This window comes from Dipodomys merriami, unplaced genomic scaffold (assembly GCF_024711535.1).
Source record: "Dipodomys merriami isolate MVZ:Mamm:240054 unplaced genomic scaffold, mDipMer1.0.p SCAF_1009, whole genome shotgun sequence".
NCBI classification, from domain to species: Eukaryota; Metazoa; Chordata; class Mammalia; order Rodentia; family Heteromyidae; genus Dipodomys; species Dipodomys merriami.
Window position 1 is genome coordinate 17,124 of NW_027202282.1, and position 16,785 is coordinate 33,908.

General features: G+C 54.9%; 1 protein-coding gene across 2 annotated transcripts; it reads right to left on the reverse strand.

Annotated features, from left to right (window-relative positions):
* Positions 1–300: 300 nt before the first annotated feature.
* On the reverse strand, positions 301–16,297 carry LOC138807160 (coiled-coil domain-containing protein 77-like). Of its 2 annotated transcripts, XM_069992757.1 has the most exons (13): positions 16,218–16,297; positions 14,684–14,727; positions 13,429–13,482; positions 12,550–12,787; positions 11,166–11,308; positions 10,047–10,143; positions 7,863–7,935; positions 6,829–6,920; positions 5,625–5,773; positions 2,382–2,601; positions 1,724–1,849; positions 1,441–1,593; positions 301–714 (listed from the first exon to the last, which is right to left on the reverse strand). In XM_069992757.1, the coding sequence occupies exons 3-13, from the start codon at positions 13,464–13,466 to the stop codon at positions 568–570; spliced, it is 1,476 nt and encodes a 491-aa protein (XP_069848858.1). In that variant the 5' UTR covers positions 13,467–13,482; positions 14,684–14,727; positions 16,218–16,297; the 3' UTR covers positions 301–567. The 2 variants fall into 2 exon arrangements, with proteins under 2 accessions (XP_069848858.1, XP_069848859.1); XM_069992758.1 differs by lacking the exons at positions 14,684–14,727; positions 16,218–16,297 and having other exon boundaries at positions 12,550–12,835; positions 13,429–13,462.
* Between the last annotated feature and the right edge of the window lie 488 nt (positions 16,298–16,785).

The following is a 16,785-nucleotide window of genomic DNA, read 5'->3' on the forward strand; positions in this document are numbered from 1 at the left end:
GAAAAGTTAGAGTCTTTATTGAAAACAGTTCACTTGAAACACAAATTATTAAAAGTGAAAGCACAAAAGACAACGTGTTACTGACGAAATGTCAAACTTCTCACCCAGGGTCCCCTGGGCTGCCAGGGCGGCCGCTGGTGTCCCGGATGCAGGCCGAGCTCGGGCCGGGGTGTCTGCTGCCCCCTGGTGGCCGCTCGGGGCGGGCTGATGGGCGCGGTCGGGTCTGCCTGGAGTTGAGCCCCGCAGCCTCCCCCCCCAGCCTAGCGGGAGCCCCCGCCCTCCCCTTCCCCCCCCCTCACAGGCGCCCTGCCCTCGGAGCCCAGCCAAGACATTGCTTCCTAAGTTTCCTCGTCGTTTTAAAGAAACGAAACCAGGTAACACATGGTAAGTAATCCAGGGTCCCCCCAAAACAAGAACAAGAACGAAAACAAGGCTACAGCGGGACCGTGGAAACTACAAGGAACGCGTCACCTGGAAAAGAGCTTGCTCCTCACCCCAGCCTGCCTGTCCCCCGCCGGTGCCTTGCGGGGCTGGGGTCCCCCCATCTCAGGACGCCCCGGGGCCAGATCAGCAGAGCCGCAGCTGGTTCTCCAGCCCGAACACCTTGGACTTGAGGTTCCGCAGCTCGCCCTGGATCCGGTGCGCCCGCCGGCTGCTGCTGCGCATGTCGCACAGCATGGCCAGGTCCTTGTTGGCCTGGGTGCTGAGCGTGGCCTGCGGAGGGGCAGGAGGAAGAGGGCGGCGGCGGCGTGTCGGGATCCCGGGTGCAGCGAGGCCCTGCAAGCCTCGGTGACTCGGGATGCAGCGAAGGCAGGCGGGCCGCAGCGGCACCCCGTAACACCCGCAGACACAGCCGCCTCGCTCCTGCTGCCGCGGAGCGGAGGCTTTGTGGGGACCCTAAGCGTCCATGAGGGGTCCTGAGGGAACGTGGCCCGGAAGCTGGGAGCCCTGCTCTGCCCACTGCCCCCCTCGGCCTGGTGGTGAGACAGACACAGGGCGGGAGGAACAACTCCCAAGTTTGCTTACAAGCGTGTGTGTGTGTGTGTGTGTGTGTGTGTGTGTGCATGCACGTGCACCACTCCTAGGACTTGAACTCAGAGCCTGGGTGCTGGCCCTGAGTTTCACTCAGGGCTGGCGCTCTACCATTTTGGGCCACAGCTCCACTTCCCACGTCTCGGTGGTTGGTTGGAGATGAGAGTCTCATGGGCGTCCCCCCCCACCCCCCCCCCCCGGGCTGGCTTTCGACTCCATCCTCAGATCTAGCTGGGATGACAGGCGTGAGCCACAGGTGCCCGGCTTAGATGCAAATATTCATCACTCCCTGTTTCCACCCGTCCTCAAGGGGGCGCTTGAGCTGATTTTCAGGGGGGGCTTCTTGGCGGGTGCAGGCTCTTCTGGGGGAGCCCCTTCCTCCCTGCAGTCCCGGGGCCCAGCCCTTACCTTGTGGAGCATCTGCTCCAGGTCTCTGAGCTTCTGCCGGAGAATCCTAATGTCGGTCTTGAAGCCCTCCACCTCCAGGATGCGGCGGTGCTCCAGGGCCTCGTAGCGCTTGGTCATCAGCTGCAGGCGCTTCCCCATCTTGTGAGAGCGGTCCTGCGTGGGGCCGTGCAGGGGTGAGGCGGGGGGAGGGGGGGCGGGGGGGAGGGAGGGGGGCGGGGGGAGGGAGGGGGCGCACGCGCCCTGCGACCCCACCACCCCGCGAGGGAGGCGGGGCCTCCCCTACCTTGAAAATCTCTCTCCTCACGCCCTCCTCCTCCCGAATGCGGGCGAGCTCCTCCTCCAGGGAAACGCACTGCTCCTGGTACATGGCTGACAGCCGCTGCTCCTGCCGCAGCCGCTCCTTCAGGGACTGCGGGCGAAGGGACAGACGGCGGCGGGTGAGCAGCGGCGGGTGAGCAGCGCTTCCGCAGCGCAGCCGGGGAGGGAGGAGGCGGAGGCGAAGCGCGGCAGGGAATTCTGGGGAATGCAGGAAACCTATCTAGACTCTTCTCTTCGCCCTTATTCCAAGGGATGCTACTAGAAACTTTTTGTTCGTTTGTGGGGCCTGAACTCTGGGCCTGGGCGCCGTGGCTCCGCTCTTCAGCTCAAGGCTGGCGCTCTACCCCTTGAGCCACGGCGCCACTTCTGGCTTTCTGGCGGCGCACTGGAGATCAGAGGCTCACACACTTTCCTGCCTGGGCTGGCTTGGAACCGGACCCTCCACGTCTCTGATCTCCTGCGTAGCTGGGACGGCAGGGGTGAGCCGCTGGCACCGGCCTGGCCCTCGGGTTGAAGGAGTGAAGCCTGTACAGCATCTCCAACCCCCGGAAGCCACGGCGGCGGTGACGCCCTGCATGCTGCCCGCACATGGCTCGCAGGCTCAGGAACGCTCGGGCCGTTACCTTCACGTACTCCTGCTGGGCAGGGTGGCTGTCGTGCAGGGAGGGCGGGCCCTTCTCGCTGCGGTCCTCCCTCTTCCTGCCCTTCCCCCGGTACAGCCGCAGCTCCAACACCAACTGGTCCTTCTCCAGCATCCACGACTGCTCCTTGCTCTGGCTGTCAAACCTGAGCTGCAAGAAGTCTCTGGTGCTCTCGTAGAGCAGCTCCTGCGTGTGGTGGAGGCTGGGGAGGGGGACAGAGGCGGACACGCAGCTGCAGCACCGGAGACCGCGTGGCTGGTGCTGTCACAGCGTGCCGGATCTACCCAAGCCCCTGGCTTCACTGCTTTACACAGCGCCGATGGAGGCCTTGCGATTGGGAAGATGACAGAAATATGCGCACATGGCCTGTATTTGAGTGTGTCCCAGAAGAGACACGGGGAGGAATGGAGCAATGGTGTCTTAAAGAATCGCCGGGTGTTGGTGCTCACGCCTGTCATCCCAGCTGCTCAGGGAGGCTGAGATCTGAGGAATGCGGTTCAAAGCCAGCCCAGGTGGGAAAGCCCATCAGACTCTCATCCTCAATTAACTAGAAAAAGCCAGAAATTGGAGCTGCGACTCGAGTGGGTTAGTGCTAGCCTTGAGTACAAAAGCTCGGGGGCAGTGCCCAGGCCTCGAGTTCAAGACCGAGGCCCGGCACACGCACAGCAGAGTCAGTCCCTTTGTCTCTGGCCGTCCTGCCTTCCAGGTGTGTGCTCTGTGGCATGGCTGGTCGCTGCCTATCTTTCTCTGGCGGGGCTGAGCTGGAAACCAGGGCCTGGTACAGCTGACCAAGCGAGCTCCCTGCCTGGGGCCACACCCAGCCCCTCGCTCCTTTTTGCTGTTCTGGTGTTTATGACTGCCATCCTCAGCGCAGCTGGGACTACAGCCCTGCCTCACGGTGCCTGCCTGGCTTGCCGAGACGGGTCCTGCTAACCTTCTGCACAGCCTGATGGAGCACAATCCTCCCTTCAGGTCCCACGCTTGCCATCCTCCCGCCTCAGCCTCCTGAGCAGCATGGGTTACAGGAGTGTACCGCCACACCTGCTCATATCTTGTCCTTTGTTGAGATGGATTTTTTTCCTAGGAGGCTACCTCAACGCCTGAGTCTATTTTAACTCCTCCATCTTCTACATGCTCCATCCCCTGCAATGTATACTCTGTCTTACGTTCAAAACCTGCTCATGCACTGGGAAGGTGGCTCAGTGGTAGAGCGCTTGCCTCGCATGCATGAGGCCCTGGGTTTGATTCCTCAGCACCACGTAAGCAGAAAAAAAAACCTGGAAGTGGCGCTGTGGCTCAAGTGGTAGAGCGCTAGCCCTGAGCTCAAGAGCTGAGGGACAGCGCCCAGGCCCAGAGTTCAGCCCCCACAACCGGCAAAAACAAACAAACAAAAAACCTGCTCATGCTGGTACAGCATATCAAGTTTTCCAGTTCAACAGTGTGTTTTCTCCAGTCTGGTAGAATTCTTACTACTGACCCCCCTCTCCCCGGCCAGCCCCCCTTCTCCCCGCCCCACCACCTACACAGATCTCAACAATTCCTTATAACTGGTTTTGAGGGTCAGGAACAGATCAGCCTGTGTGTGTGTTGGGGGGGGTAGTGTTGGTCATGAGACTTGAACTCAGAGCCTGAGTACTTTCCCTGAGCTTTTTTTGCTCAAGGCTAGTGCTAAACCACTTGAGCCAGAGTTCCACGTCCTCTCCGCTTCATTGTTTAGTCTGTTTTTTTGCTGGTATCTTTAGGACAGATTATCTCTGGCGGTTAGCAAGTCATCACTTTGCCATCACGACCTAGAAAAATAACCTCTCGAATGATCTCAGTGCCTGTAAGAGGCGACATACCGTGAGGAGACCACCCACAACACTGTGGGACCCACATGGTTCTCCCAGGGGTAACAGGACACTCCGCTAGGGGGCAGCAGCGCGGGGCGGGCACAGAGCTTGGGAAGGAGGTGTTATTCAGGCCTGCGCTGTCTGCGTACACAGAAGCGGGCGGATGGTTACGCAGAGATGCTCCTGCTCCACCAGGCACTTCTGTCCTGTCCTACGCCATGCTCTCACTTACAAACGCGGAACGTACAGACTGAATGCACAAACGGGATGAAAGCGACACCTGGGGACAGTCACTGTGGGCCTGGATGTCATGCCGTCCACTGGCCGTCAGAGGATGGGGCACACGGAAGACACATTAGGTGCTCAGATGCAGAGATCATGTACCACGGTGCTCAGATGCAGAGATCATGCACCACGGTGCTCAGATGCAGAGATCATGTACCACGGTGCTCAGACGCAGAGATCATGCACCACGGGGGTCAGATGCAGAGATCATGCCCCACGGGGGTGGTGATGGATGAGCTGGGAAACCATGGCTGGGCTTCCACTCTGAGGGTCAGCGGGGCCTTGAGGGACAAGGCCCTGGGCTCTCTCCTCAGCCAACTTAGGCTGGGTGCTATGCAGGGAGCGTGTGTGTGGCTTTTGTGCTCAGGCAGGGGACAGGACAGAGGCCCCACGGGGACAGCCGGGGACAGAGACGCATTTTGTCAGGTGGGGGCGGGTCCTCAGAGGGGCCGCGTCATGGTGGGACGTGGAGGAAGGGGACCAGCCAGCGCCCGCCCCACCCCAGCTGCTGCTCTGAGCCTGGCTGAAGCACACAGTGAATACGGGCCGAGAGTCCGATAATGGGGTCCCTCATAATTGATGCCGAGATGTCAGAGCTTTGGCGCGGGGAATGGTGGCTGTCTGACATCCGTGGAGGACTCGCAGCACTGGGAAGGCTACACAACCCCAGAGAAGCGGGAGGAACAACCTAAGGAAACAGCTTGCACGAACACTGGAAGAACGGGACGCAGACGCAGGGAGACCAGGGTTCAAGGCCCGCCTGGGCAGAGAAGCTGGTGAAGTGACCTCAACCACTGGCTGGCATGGCGGCACATTCTCGTCACTCTGGTGACATGGGAGCAGCACAAACAGGCAGGCCCCAGCCCCAGCGATAAAGCTCAGCAAGACCCTCCCTCAACCGCCACCCACACAGCTGGGTGGTAATGGCTCAGCCCTAGAACCCTAGCTACTCAGGAGGCTGAGATCTGGAGGACTGTAATTCAAGGCCAGCCTGGGCAGAAAAGCTCACTCGACTCCTTTTACAAAATAACCAGCAAGGAACTGCAGGCACGGCTCAAGTGGTAGAGCACCAGCCTCGAGGGAAAGGCTGAGAGCCTGAGACACTCACCTTCTCGTGAGCTCCTTGATCCTGAGCTGGTTTCTTTGCTGCTGAACCTGGATCTCCTCCATGTGAATCCTCCTGTCCTCCATGAGTCCGTGCACCTGCTCCTGGGAAAGCTTGGTCTGCTCCTCCAGCTGGGCCTGCAGTGCTTGTACCTACACAGGCCGACAGGGGGCGCTGATCACTCCTTGTCCATGTCAGCTCGAGGCCAGAAGGAAAACCCAGCCACAGGAGGCCCAAAAGTACAGCAGGAGAGCTGTTAGAGCTCTAACGCTCCTGCGGTCTTAGGAATGGGGTTGACTCTGCACATTCAGCTCCAAATCTGTGTCACGCAGACAAGATGACAGACTGTCCTCTCCCTCACTCGCACTCTGGCCTGGCCTGGCCTCCTTTTGCCCCTTAGGACTGATGCCCTTTGAAGATGCCCTAACTGCACAGAATCGGAATGGCTCTTCTTAGTTTCTGGGTTTCAAAAAGCAGAGCAAGCAGCCTGGGAAGGTGGCTCGGAGGCAGAATGCTTGGCTAGCATGCATGAAGCCCTGGGTTCAATTCGTCAGTACCACACACACAGAAAAAGCCGGAAATGGTGCTGTGGCTCAAGTGGTAGAGCACCAGCCTTGAGCAAAAAGAAGTTCAGGGACAGTGCCTAGGCCCTGAGTTCAAGCCCCAGGACTGGCACTAAAAAAAAAAAAAGGAAAATGAACGTAAGCTGGGGGCAGGGCTCGAGGCCCTGAGTTCAAACCCCAGGCCCTGTAAATTAATGCAATAGAATTTCCTTCCGAGTCTGCTGTCATGACTCTAGAGACATTGGCCAAAGGTAGAACCTGTCGTTTAAACCAGCAGACCTCCCCGCCCACAGGTGAAAATCCTGGTCCCGGCACTCCACCGAGGACAGGAGGACAAGACGTGATTTGCTGCTTTCCTGGACCTCGCAACCCGTGAGGTCACGCACGGTGATCGCCAGCCCAGACCCGCTCCCTCTGCAACTCTGCCTGTCTCCGAGGCCAACCACCAGGCAAACTCTCACTTTAGGATGGTTTTGTGGGGTAGGGCTTAGCATGTGGGCTGCAGGTTGAGAGGTTCTAGAATGTTCACGTCGAGAATTCAGGGTTTTACAACATGAAGAGCTTAGAAGCCAGTGGCCTCGGTCTCCTGACTCGCGTGCCACCTGCCGGGGCCAGGGGCGGGGGACACTTGTCACGCAGGTCACCTGGAGGGCCAGCGTCTCCACGTCCTGCTGGTGGTGCTCGGCACTGGCTTCCTTTTCTCTCAGCGCGGCTCTTTTCCTGCTTGTTTTAGGATCTGCAATACAAGACAACATGGCATCAAGAACTTTCCTCAGCTTTTCTCGCCGCCATTCAAGGACCAGCACTGGGTGTGTGTGCAGAGGAGAAAAGGAAAACATACAGCAGCAATCATACATAATGGCCCTAACCGAATCGCTGCATCTTTCAAGCGAGGGACCTCGGTGGGACTTTCCCCGGACACCACGGTGACCCTGAAGAGATGAAGCAAGTTGGATCTATAGTCTTCATAAAGAACGGCGCTGTGGAATGGACCCCAAGAATGGGGGGAGGAGGCCAAGTAGATGCAGTCACAATGTTCAATGCCAATTATGCAAAAGTTAAACTATGTAACTGGAGGGGACCAACAACAAGAAGGAAACTGGAGGCAGACCTCACCCCCAGTAAGCACCAAACCCCCTGAAGTGATGCTGTGGCTCAAGTGGTATAGCCTTGAGCAAATGAGCTCAGGGACAGCGCTCAGGCCCCATGCATGCATGCACGCACGCACACACGCGCACACACACACTAAAGAATTAACAATAAATAAATGTATATTTGAGAACTGCTAGTAAACAGCTTGGGTGCATAGCACCCAAGATGCACCTCTGAAGTGAAACAAAGTAATTAAGTGAAATAAAATAAACCTAAGTGAAATGGGGGAGAGTGAAATGGAAGAGACAAAGGTGCTTGTGTGAGTTAACAGCTGTGTTCACTGTGATGATGCCACGCTCCTGACACACGTAGCCAATGCTGAAATGCCACACCGCTCCCATGGACGGGTGGATATAATCACGTATCAATAGGGAAAGCTGCATGAAAACAACAACAAAGACAAAAAGCAAAGAACACCTGCGCTACACGGAACTGAATCACACGTGGCCCTGGATGCTGGGAGCGCCGGAGGTTTTGCTGCGTGGTAGACAGAGTCTGGGTGGCCGGGGCAAGGGCGCGTGGTTACCTGCTTTGCACTCGGAAGGCCGCTCCGGCTCCTGTGCACCCACAGGCTGGAGGGTCTTCTGGGGAATGCTGACCTGAAGCAGCAAAGGAGGGTGGAGGGTTGTCAAAGTCGGAAGCATGGGCGTGCTTGGCCCAGCAGGGCCTGCTGGCCACACTCGCATCAGGAGCCGGGTGTGCCGCAGGCCATGTGGGCGGAGCAACAGATTTCTGGATTAAAGACTAGTGCTGAGGAGACAAATGAATAGTGGACTGATGAGTCCCATCCGTCATCCTAGCTACTCAGGAGGCTGAGATCTGAGGATTGAGGTTTGAAGCCAGCTTAGGCAGAAAGTCCATGAGACTTATCTCCAATAAACTCCAAAAGCAGAAGTGGAGCTGAGTGTTTGCCTTGAGTAGAAAAAGCTAAGGGACAGTGCCCAGGACCTGAATTCAAGCCCCAGGATGGGCACACGCATATGAAAATAAATACAATAAATACGTATTTATATATGCTTAGTATGTGTTTAATACGTATTATATATGCTTACTATGCGTTTAACATACTATTGATATATATAAGCTATAAATACGTTGAATGCATAAATACATTAAAATAAATAATGTTTCTCTCAAATGGGTCTGGAAAGGACTCTTTAACAAAGTCCTTATGGAAAAGAACAGAAAGCAAGCAGGTACTGATGTAGCTGTGTTCAAAAATATAAAAACAGGGCTGGGAAGGTGGCTCAGTGGTAGAGCGCTTGCCTTGCATGCATGAGGCCCTGGGTTCGATTCCTCAGCACCACATAAGCAAAAAGAAAAAAGCTGGAAGTGGCGCTGTGGCTCAAGTGGTAGAGCGCTAGCCTTGAGCTGAAGAGCTGAGGGACAGCGCCCAGGCCCTGAGTTCAGGCCCCATGACCGACAACAACAACAACAACAACAACAAAAAACACAACCAAACTCCTGAGAAACTGTTAATGGATGTGAAGGGCTGCCTGGGCGTGGCGGCACGCACCTCCCACCTCAGCGTGGGAGAGGCAGTGTCAGGAAGCCCTGGGCTTCGAGGCCAGCCTGGGCTGCACACTTTACACACACACACACACACACACACACTACACACACACACACACACTACACACACACACACTACACACACACGCACACACACGCACGCACACACACACACTACACACACACACACACACAGACACACACACACACACAGACACACACACACACACAGACACACACACACACAGACACACACACACACACACACTACACAAACACACACACACACACTACACACACACACTACACACACACACACACTACACACACACACACACACTACACACACACACACACACTACACACACACACACACACACTACACACACACACACACACTACACACACACACACTACACACACACACACACACACACTACACACACACACTACACACACACACACACTACACACACACACACACTACACACACACACACACACACACACTACACACACACACACGCACACACACGCACGCACACACACACACACTACACACACACACACACACTACACACACACTCACACACACACACACACACACTACACACACACACACACACACACACTACACACACACACACACACTACACACACACACACACACCACACACACACACACACACACACACACACACCACACACACACACACACACACACACACACACAGATACGTACATACAGATATTTCTGAGTAGAACAAAACTATTAAGAACGGTCTGCCTGGGGTTTAGAGTTAGTGGACACTTTCATGTAATGGATTCCTGTGTGTGTATACATGTGTAGTCTGCATAAACGAGATTTTAAATGCGGACTCAAGACCTGAGCTGTGTTCTCGGCAGAGTCTGCCTCTTGTTTTTAAGCACCTGCCACCCGCCCCTCGGGGCTTTGGTTCTGTTTTCCTCTTCTTCTGTGGTGCTGGGGATGAACTCACATAAGCTAGGTGAGCTCTCCACCTGCGGCTGTGCGTTTTCTAGTTCTACGGGGTGGGATGGGGGTCCCCGTGCTATTCCAAGGGTTTAAAGGAAAACGCTCTGAAAACTGCTCATACACAGGGGCTGGGACGGCCGGGGCCTCTGGGCGCTGTCTCAGGCTGACTGTGGCGCGCCCTGCCCTGCACCCCTGCGGTACTCGCCTTGTGGGGAGGCTCCTTGTAGAAATACGTCACTTCCTGGCTGTCCGTTCCCACGAGGGCCAGGAGGCTCTGGATCTTCTTCTTGTCTTCCAGCTCCCTGCCGTTCTCACGGGAGGCAAGCACACGTCATGTGCCACACACCCAGTGACCCTCGTCCTTCTACAGGATTTCCCTTCTGACTAATTTTGAAACCACAGTAACCTCAAATGAAGACCGGACACTACTAGGGGTAAATTAGGCTGGGGCCAGTGGCTCATGCCTATCATCCTAGCTCTCTAAGAGGCTAAGAGCTGAGGATTGGAGTTTGAAGCCAGCCTGGGCAGGAAAGTGAGATTCTTATCTCCAATGAACCACCAAAAAGCTGGAAGTGGAGCTGTGGTTCAAGTGGTAGAGTACTAGCCTTCAGCAAAAAAAGCTCAGGGACAGCACCCAAGCCCTGAGTTCAAGCCCCAGGACTGGCAAAAAAAAAATAATAAATGAAAAAGAAAAAAAGGTATTTGCTACATGCTGACGCGAGGCTAAGACTCAAAGGACTGCAGGGTTCGGCTAACAAGGCGTCACAGACAAACGCGGAGAAGCAGAGTGCTGACTGGCGGATGCTCAGGGCTGGGAGAAGGGGCCGTGGGGCCTTGCCACGGAAGGCGAACCCAGGAGAAGATCCTGCCGTTAGACAGTGGCGATGTGCGTAATGCCATCCAACACTCACACTGGCTGAACGGCTTTACGCTCCACCCTCCCACCCCCAAGGCAGAGCGGTGTGTGCATGGCTCCGAGGGTCGCCACATCCACCGCCAGCGGGCAGAGCCCTTCCTGAGGACGGCGCTCGGCTCAGGGGCTTACGTCTGCCCAGGACAGCAGCCTCAGGCCCCACTACTGGGCAGTGTGGGGAGGGAAAAGGCTCCGCCTCCCAGAGGCACTTCCGCCTCCATCACCACTGAGCGGCGCTCGTAATTCTCGAATGCGTTCTGTGCCTTTCCTGAAAGCCTGCCGGGGAACTGTCCTGCAGAGTCTGTTTCCCGGGAGGGGGGGTCAGAACGCAAGAAAACGGCTGGGGACGAGCCCACCATTTCCAATGTAATTCAGCCTCTTTCCTCTGACACGTCCCTCCTTCTGTTATACCTGATTCTCAGCCGGTCGTTTTCCGAGTAGAGGCGTAGAACGTGTTCCCGCTCCTGGAAGAGGCAGATCTGCATGTCGCTCAGCGCCTTCTGCAGCTCGGCAATCTCCTCCTCCCTCTGCTGCAAACCCCAGTCAAGCTTATGCTGCAAGACACCGGTAAGGGGAGTGGAGGGAGGGTTTCAAAGGAGCATGGAGGAGCCCATTGGTGTGGAAATATTCTCAAGAGCTGGGTTCGCTAGGACAGAATTCAACAGTACTAGGTTTTTATTTTTTAATTGTGTGTATGCATGCATGCACATGCGTGTGAACACACATAGATACTAGGACTTGAACTCAGGGCCTGGGCCTTTTCCTTTAGCTCTTTCACTCAAGGCTGGAACTCTACCACCTGAGCCACAGTTTCATTTCCAGATTTGCTGGTGGTTCCTTGGAGATAAAGACTCTCACAGACCTTCTTGCCTGAGCTGGCTTCGAACTGTAATCCTCAGATCTCAGCCTCCTGAGTGCTTAGGATGACAGGCGTGAGCTACCAGTACTTGGCTACTCTCTATAATTTTTGAATTTTTTTTTCATGGCACTAGGGGTCTGAACTCGGGGCCTTGGGCTTATGAAACAGGTGCCTTCCCACATGAGCCATACCCCCAGCCCTGGATCTAAAGGATGAGCTAGGGGTGTGGCTCAGTTATAGAGCACATGCTTAGCATGCTTGAGGTGCTCTCCCCAGAGACAGACAGACGGAGACAAGGCTGTAGGTGGCTGTGAGGACCGGCATCTGAGTTCATCCATCCTGTGGGTCTAGGAAGCCCAATCTGGGCTGGCAGAAGGGCTAAGGCGGGCTTCATGTGGCAGACATGAGGGGAGGAGCGGGAGAGGGGCCCCAGCCACAGTTACGTAGTGATTGAGTATGGCTGAACATGTAACATCGATTTACTCTAGAATGTGACAGGCCTTTCTGGAAGGGTTCTCACTATGGGGAGCTTGGCATCCACACCTCTACCTCTAGCCCTCCCCAGCCTGCCCAAGACACAGCAGTCAATGTCTGCTGATGCTCCTGGTGATGTCTGGTGATGCTATGTGATCCAGAGGGCAAGGGACGGAGGAGCCGCTCACAGGGAGATCTCCCCTCCCCTAAGTGACCAGGCAGGTCACCAGTCAGAGATGCCCAAGAAGGGCTGGAGGCCGTGACTCCAGGGCAGAGCACCCGCCTGGCCAGCGCAAGGGGCCTGAGTTAAAACCCAACAAGAAGCCGTGGAGGCAATCGTGTTGCCCAGTAGTTAGCTGTCAGGGGAGGATCAGAGGTAAGCCGCTGGCCGCGGGGAGAAGGCGCAGTGTCTCCCTGCTGCTCGGGAGGCGGAAGCCGCAGCACCGGGGCCTCGTCTCTTACCTGGCCTTCACAGGCTTCCTTGTAGAGCTCCAACTTCTTGAGTAGGTCCTTGTTTTCCACCTCACACTCGGCCATCTTCTTTTGGTAATACTCCAGGAGCTCCTGAGAAGGGCAGAGGACGGCCAGACGCTCTTTGGTTGAAGGCAAGGGGGTTGACTCCACGGAGTCCGTCATCGCCCTCCATCTGGGAGGGGTCCTGACGCCGGACGCCATGTCTCGATGGGCGGAGCTGGTTATTCTGCGGGCGATGGGGAAGCGGGGTTGTCACAGCGCTGACGTGTTATCACTGCACAGGTAAGTGGAGAGCGGCGTAGCTTCAAGGGCTCGTATGGATTCAAACTCACTTATGAACCGTCTTCTAGCACAATGGTTTAAGACTGGATGCAATGCATGTGAGAGACTGAAAAGATCACTTGAAAAACTAGAATGTAAATGAAGGAAGATGACCTAGTAACCAGAAAACATAGTCCGGTGATACGGCGGTGAGGAGCATGAGGCCAGCCGGTGTCACGTTCAAACGCTGGCTGCTCCCTGTGGCTGGTCCCAACGCGCAATGAGCCCTGGCATTCCCCTCAGCTCTTCAACTCAAGGCTGCGCTCTACCCCTAGAGCCACAGCGCCACTGCCCGCTTTTTTGGCTTATGTGGTGCTGAGGAACAGAACCCAGGGCCTCATGTATGTGAGGCAAGCGCTCTACCACTGAGCCACCCTTCCAATCCCTTGTTTTTGTGTTTGATCTAAATTCTGAATAAGACTAGAGAAATGAGATCTACTATAGTTCAAGTCAAGATTGAAGAGGGGCCTTTCTAGCTCCCATTTTCTAGCCTTGGACTAAGGTTGAAGAAGTCTTAAACAACTTAAAAACAAGCACACGTCTTACTTTTTGCAGATCGGGGTAGGTGTTGGGGTAAAGTTCATGTTGTCTTATTCACACCTAACAAATACATGAAAATACACAATGAGGGATAAGGAAAACACAATAGTACATATATATTTCATGTGTGTGTGTGTTGGTCCTGGGGCTTGAACTCAGGGCCTGGGCTTTTTTGCTCAAGGCTAGCACTCTACCACTTGAGCCACAGCTGCCCTTCTGGCTTTTTTTCTTGTCGGTCATAGGGCTTGAACTCATTCTGGGCGCTGTCCCTGCACTCTTCAGCTCAAGGCGAACACTCTACCACTTGAGCCACAGTGCCAGTTCCAGTTTTCTAGTGGCTTATTGGAGATAAGAGTCTCACGGACTTTCCTGCCCAGCTTGGCTTTGAACCGTGATCCTCAGATCTCAGCCTCTTGAGTAGCTAGGATTACAGGCGTGAGCTACCTGTGCCCGGTTCATTTCTGGCTTTTTTGGTTAATTGGAGATCAGAGTCTCACAGACTTTCCAGACTAGCTTTAAACCTCTTTCCACAGATCTCGGCCTCAGCCTCCTGAGTAGCTAGGATTACAAGTATGAACTATTGGTGCTCAGTTCCAATAATCATATCTGCCCCCTGAATGGAGCAAAAATACTCTGGAAGAAAATGTGCTATACCTAAATGTATTATTATTATTTTTTTAGGGGGGGGGTCCGGTCGTGGGGCCTGAACTCTAGGCCTGGGCGCTGTCCCTCAGCTCTTCAGCTCAAGGCTAGCCCTCTACCACTTGAGCCACAGCGCCACTTCCGGCTTTTTTTTTCTGCTTATGTGGTGCTGAGGAATCGAACCCAGGGCCTCATGCATGCAAGGCAAGCGCTCTACCACTGAGCCACCTTCCCAGCCCCTAAATGTATTATTCTTTTTTTTTTTTTTTTTTGTCGGTTGTGGGCTTGAACTCTGGGCCTGGGCGCTGTCCCTTAGCTCTTCAGCTCAAGGCGAGCGCTCTACCACTTGAGCTACAGCACCACTTCCGGTTTCCTGGTGGTTTATTGGAGATAGGAGTCTCACGGTCTCTCCTGCCCGGGCTGGCTTTGAACCGCGATCCTCAGATCTCAGCCTCCTGAGTAGCTAGGATTACAGGCGTGAGCCACCAGCGCCCGGCTAAATGTATTATTCTTTAAAGCAGCTTCAGCTCCTAATATTTTATGAACTTAGAGTGTTCTTTTTTTTTCCTTTCTTTTCTGAGATGGTCACACTATGTAATGAACACTCCTTCATACTCACCTCCTTCCAAATCGGGTCGATTTGCTCCTGGCCAAAAAAACCACCTACAAAAACAAACAAAAAAGGCTATTGAGTGGATACGGTAGGATTATAAATGATGCTTTCTAAATAGCTTCATGGGAGCCAGGAAAAGTGATGCATGTCTGTAATCCTGACGTGAGGTAGGGCAGGAGGATCCCAAGCTGGAGAAAAGCCTGGGTTCAAACACCCACAGAACCCTTTTTGGTGACACACTTCATATATACCATAAAATCTACTCTTTCAAAGTGTATAATTCAATGACTCTTTTTTTTTTCTCAGTCATGGGGCTTGAACTCTGGGCCTGGGCGCTGTCCCTCAGCTCTTCAGCTCAAGGCTAGCGCTCTACCACTTGAGCCACAGCACCCATGTCCAGCTTTTTGTTTATATGGTGTTGAGGAATCGAACCCAGGGCCTCATGCATGCTAGGCAAGTGCTCTACCACTGAGCCACACTCCCAGTCGATTCCATGGCTCTTAGGCTTTAATTCTGGTGGTCCTGGAGTTTGAACTCGGTGAGTCCCTGGTGCAGGACAGGCTGGCACTCTACCACTGAAAGGGTTTGTACCTAGTCATAGGTGTGTGCCATGTCATCATGGTGAATTTTAGAACATTCTGTCACATGGAGACTCCCACACCCTCTAGCTATGTCTCTTGTGCCTCAACCCTCACCCCCAGCTCTAAGTCATCACTCATCTACTGTCCATCTCCCAAAGGATCAAGGCCCTTGCTTCTGACAAAAACTAACAGGTTTATTTTGGTCTGGAGCTGGTGGCTCACACCTGTCATCCTAAACTACTCAAGAGGCCGAGATCTGAGGATAGCCGTTTGAAGCCTGCCCAGGCAGGAAAGTCCACGACTCAATATCGCTAATGAGCCAGCGCAAAGTCGGAAGTGGAGCTGTGGTTCGGGAGGTGGAGTGCCAACCTTGAGCAAAAAGGCTCAGGGATAGAGCCTAGGCCTTGAGTTCAAACCCCAGGACTGACACAATGACACACACACACACACACACACACACACACACACACACACACACACACACACACACACACACACACACACACACACACACACACACCCCAGAAGGGTTTAAACCATTTTTCTCTCTTTGCTTGTGCTGGGGTCACACCCTGGGTCACACCTCCTCCCGGCCTTTTGCTCTCCACCCCACACAACTCTGCTTAGTATTTTCATTATTCCTTAGGGTGCCAATGAGGAAACTGAGGCCCACAGTGTGGGGCGAGGGGGTGCCGGGCCCAGCCCCAGGGTGTCGGATCCTGCGCTCCCTTTTCATTTCATTCTGGCCCGTCCAGGGCTACAAGCCCCCCTCCCCCCGCCCCGTCCCCCCCAATCCCGACACCTCTCCCCTGGCAGATTCCGGCCTCCCGCCTGCCTGAAGACCCCGGATTCGGGGCTACGTTTCCCGCCTCCGCGCCCTTTACTCGGTGACTTCCCACCCACCCGCCGGGCTCCTCCTCCCGAACCCCGTCCCCGACACCCCCAAACCCTCCACTCACTCCGCGACGCAGACCCCCCAACCGAAAAAGCAAAACTCAAAATCAGGAAGCTTCGCGGCGCCACAAACCCGCCCAATCGCTCGCGAGCTTACGCGGCCGTTTGGACGCTGCGCCAATAGGAAAGCCGTTCGCGCGGAAGCACCGCCCACTTCGCCAGGCGTCTGGCCGCGCCGAGGCTGCCGGGAACTGTAGTTTTCTTCTGCTCACGGCCTTCTGTCAGCACCTGAGGTTTAAGCTCAGCCACTCTGCTGTTAGGCGATCGCTGCGGAACTCGATGCACAACCATGGAGTGGGTCACAGGAGTACTTGGGGGTGTGTGTGTAACCTGTCTCAGATGCAGGCTCTAAGCCAACAACTTGGATAGGGTCAGGGTAGTGCCTTTTTTCTACTCGGGGGTTATATACTGGACATGTATTTATACATGTATATTGGTGTACTTGTTTATCCTACAGGTCCCTGCCTCCTTTTTCCAAGCGTGCAAGACACTGGCATAAATCATATAAACGAATTCAACCCCAATTATGGTCACCTCTCCAGAAAAGCCAGCTACAGGGCCAGCTAAAAGCAG

Coding starts and splice junctions, on each gene's coding strand:
- LOC138807160 (XM_069992757.1), bottom strand. CDS start 13,466: ATGAACTTTACCCCAACACCTACCCCGATCTGCAAAAA. Junction 10,144..11,165: donor AACGACCGGCTGAGAATCAG/GTATAACAGAAG, acceptor TGAGAACGGCAG/GGAGCTGGAAGACAAGAAGA. Junction 1,850..2,381: donor CCCAGCAGGAGTACGTGAAG/GTAACGGCCCGA, acceptor CTTCGCCCGCAG/TCCCTGAAGGAGCGGCTGCG.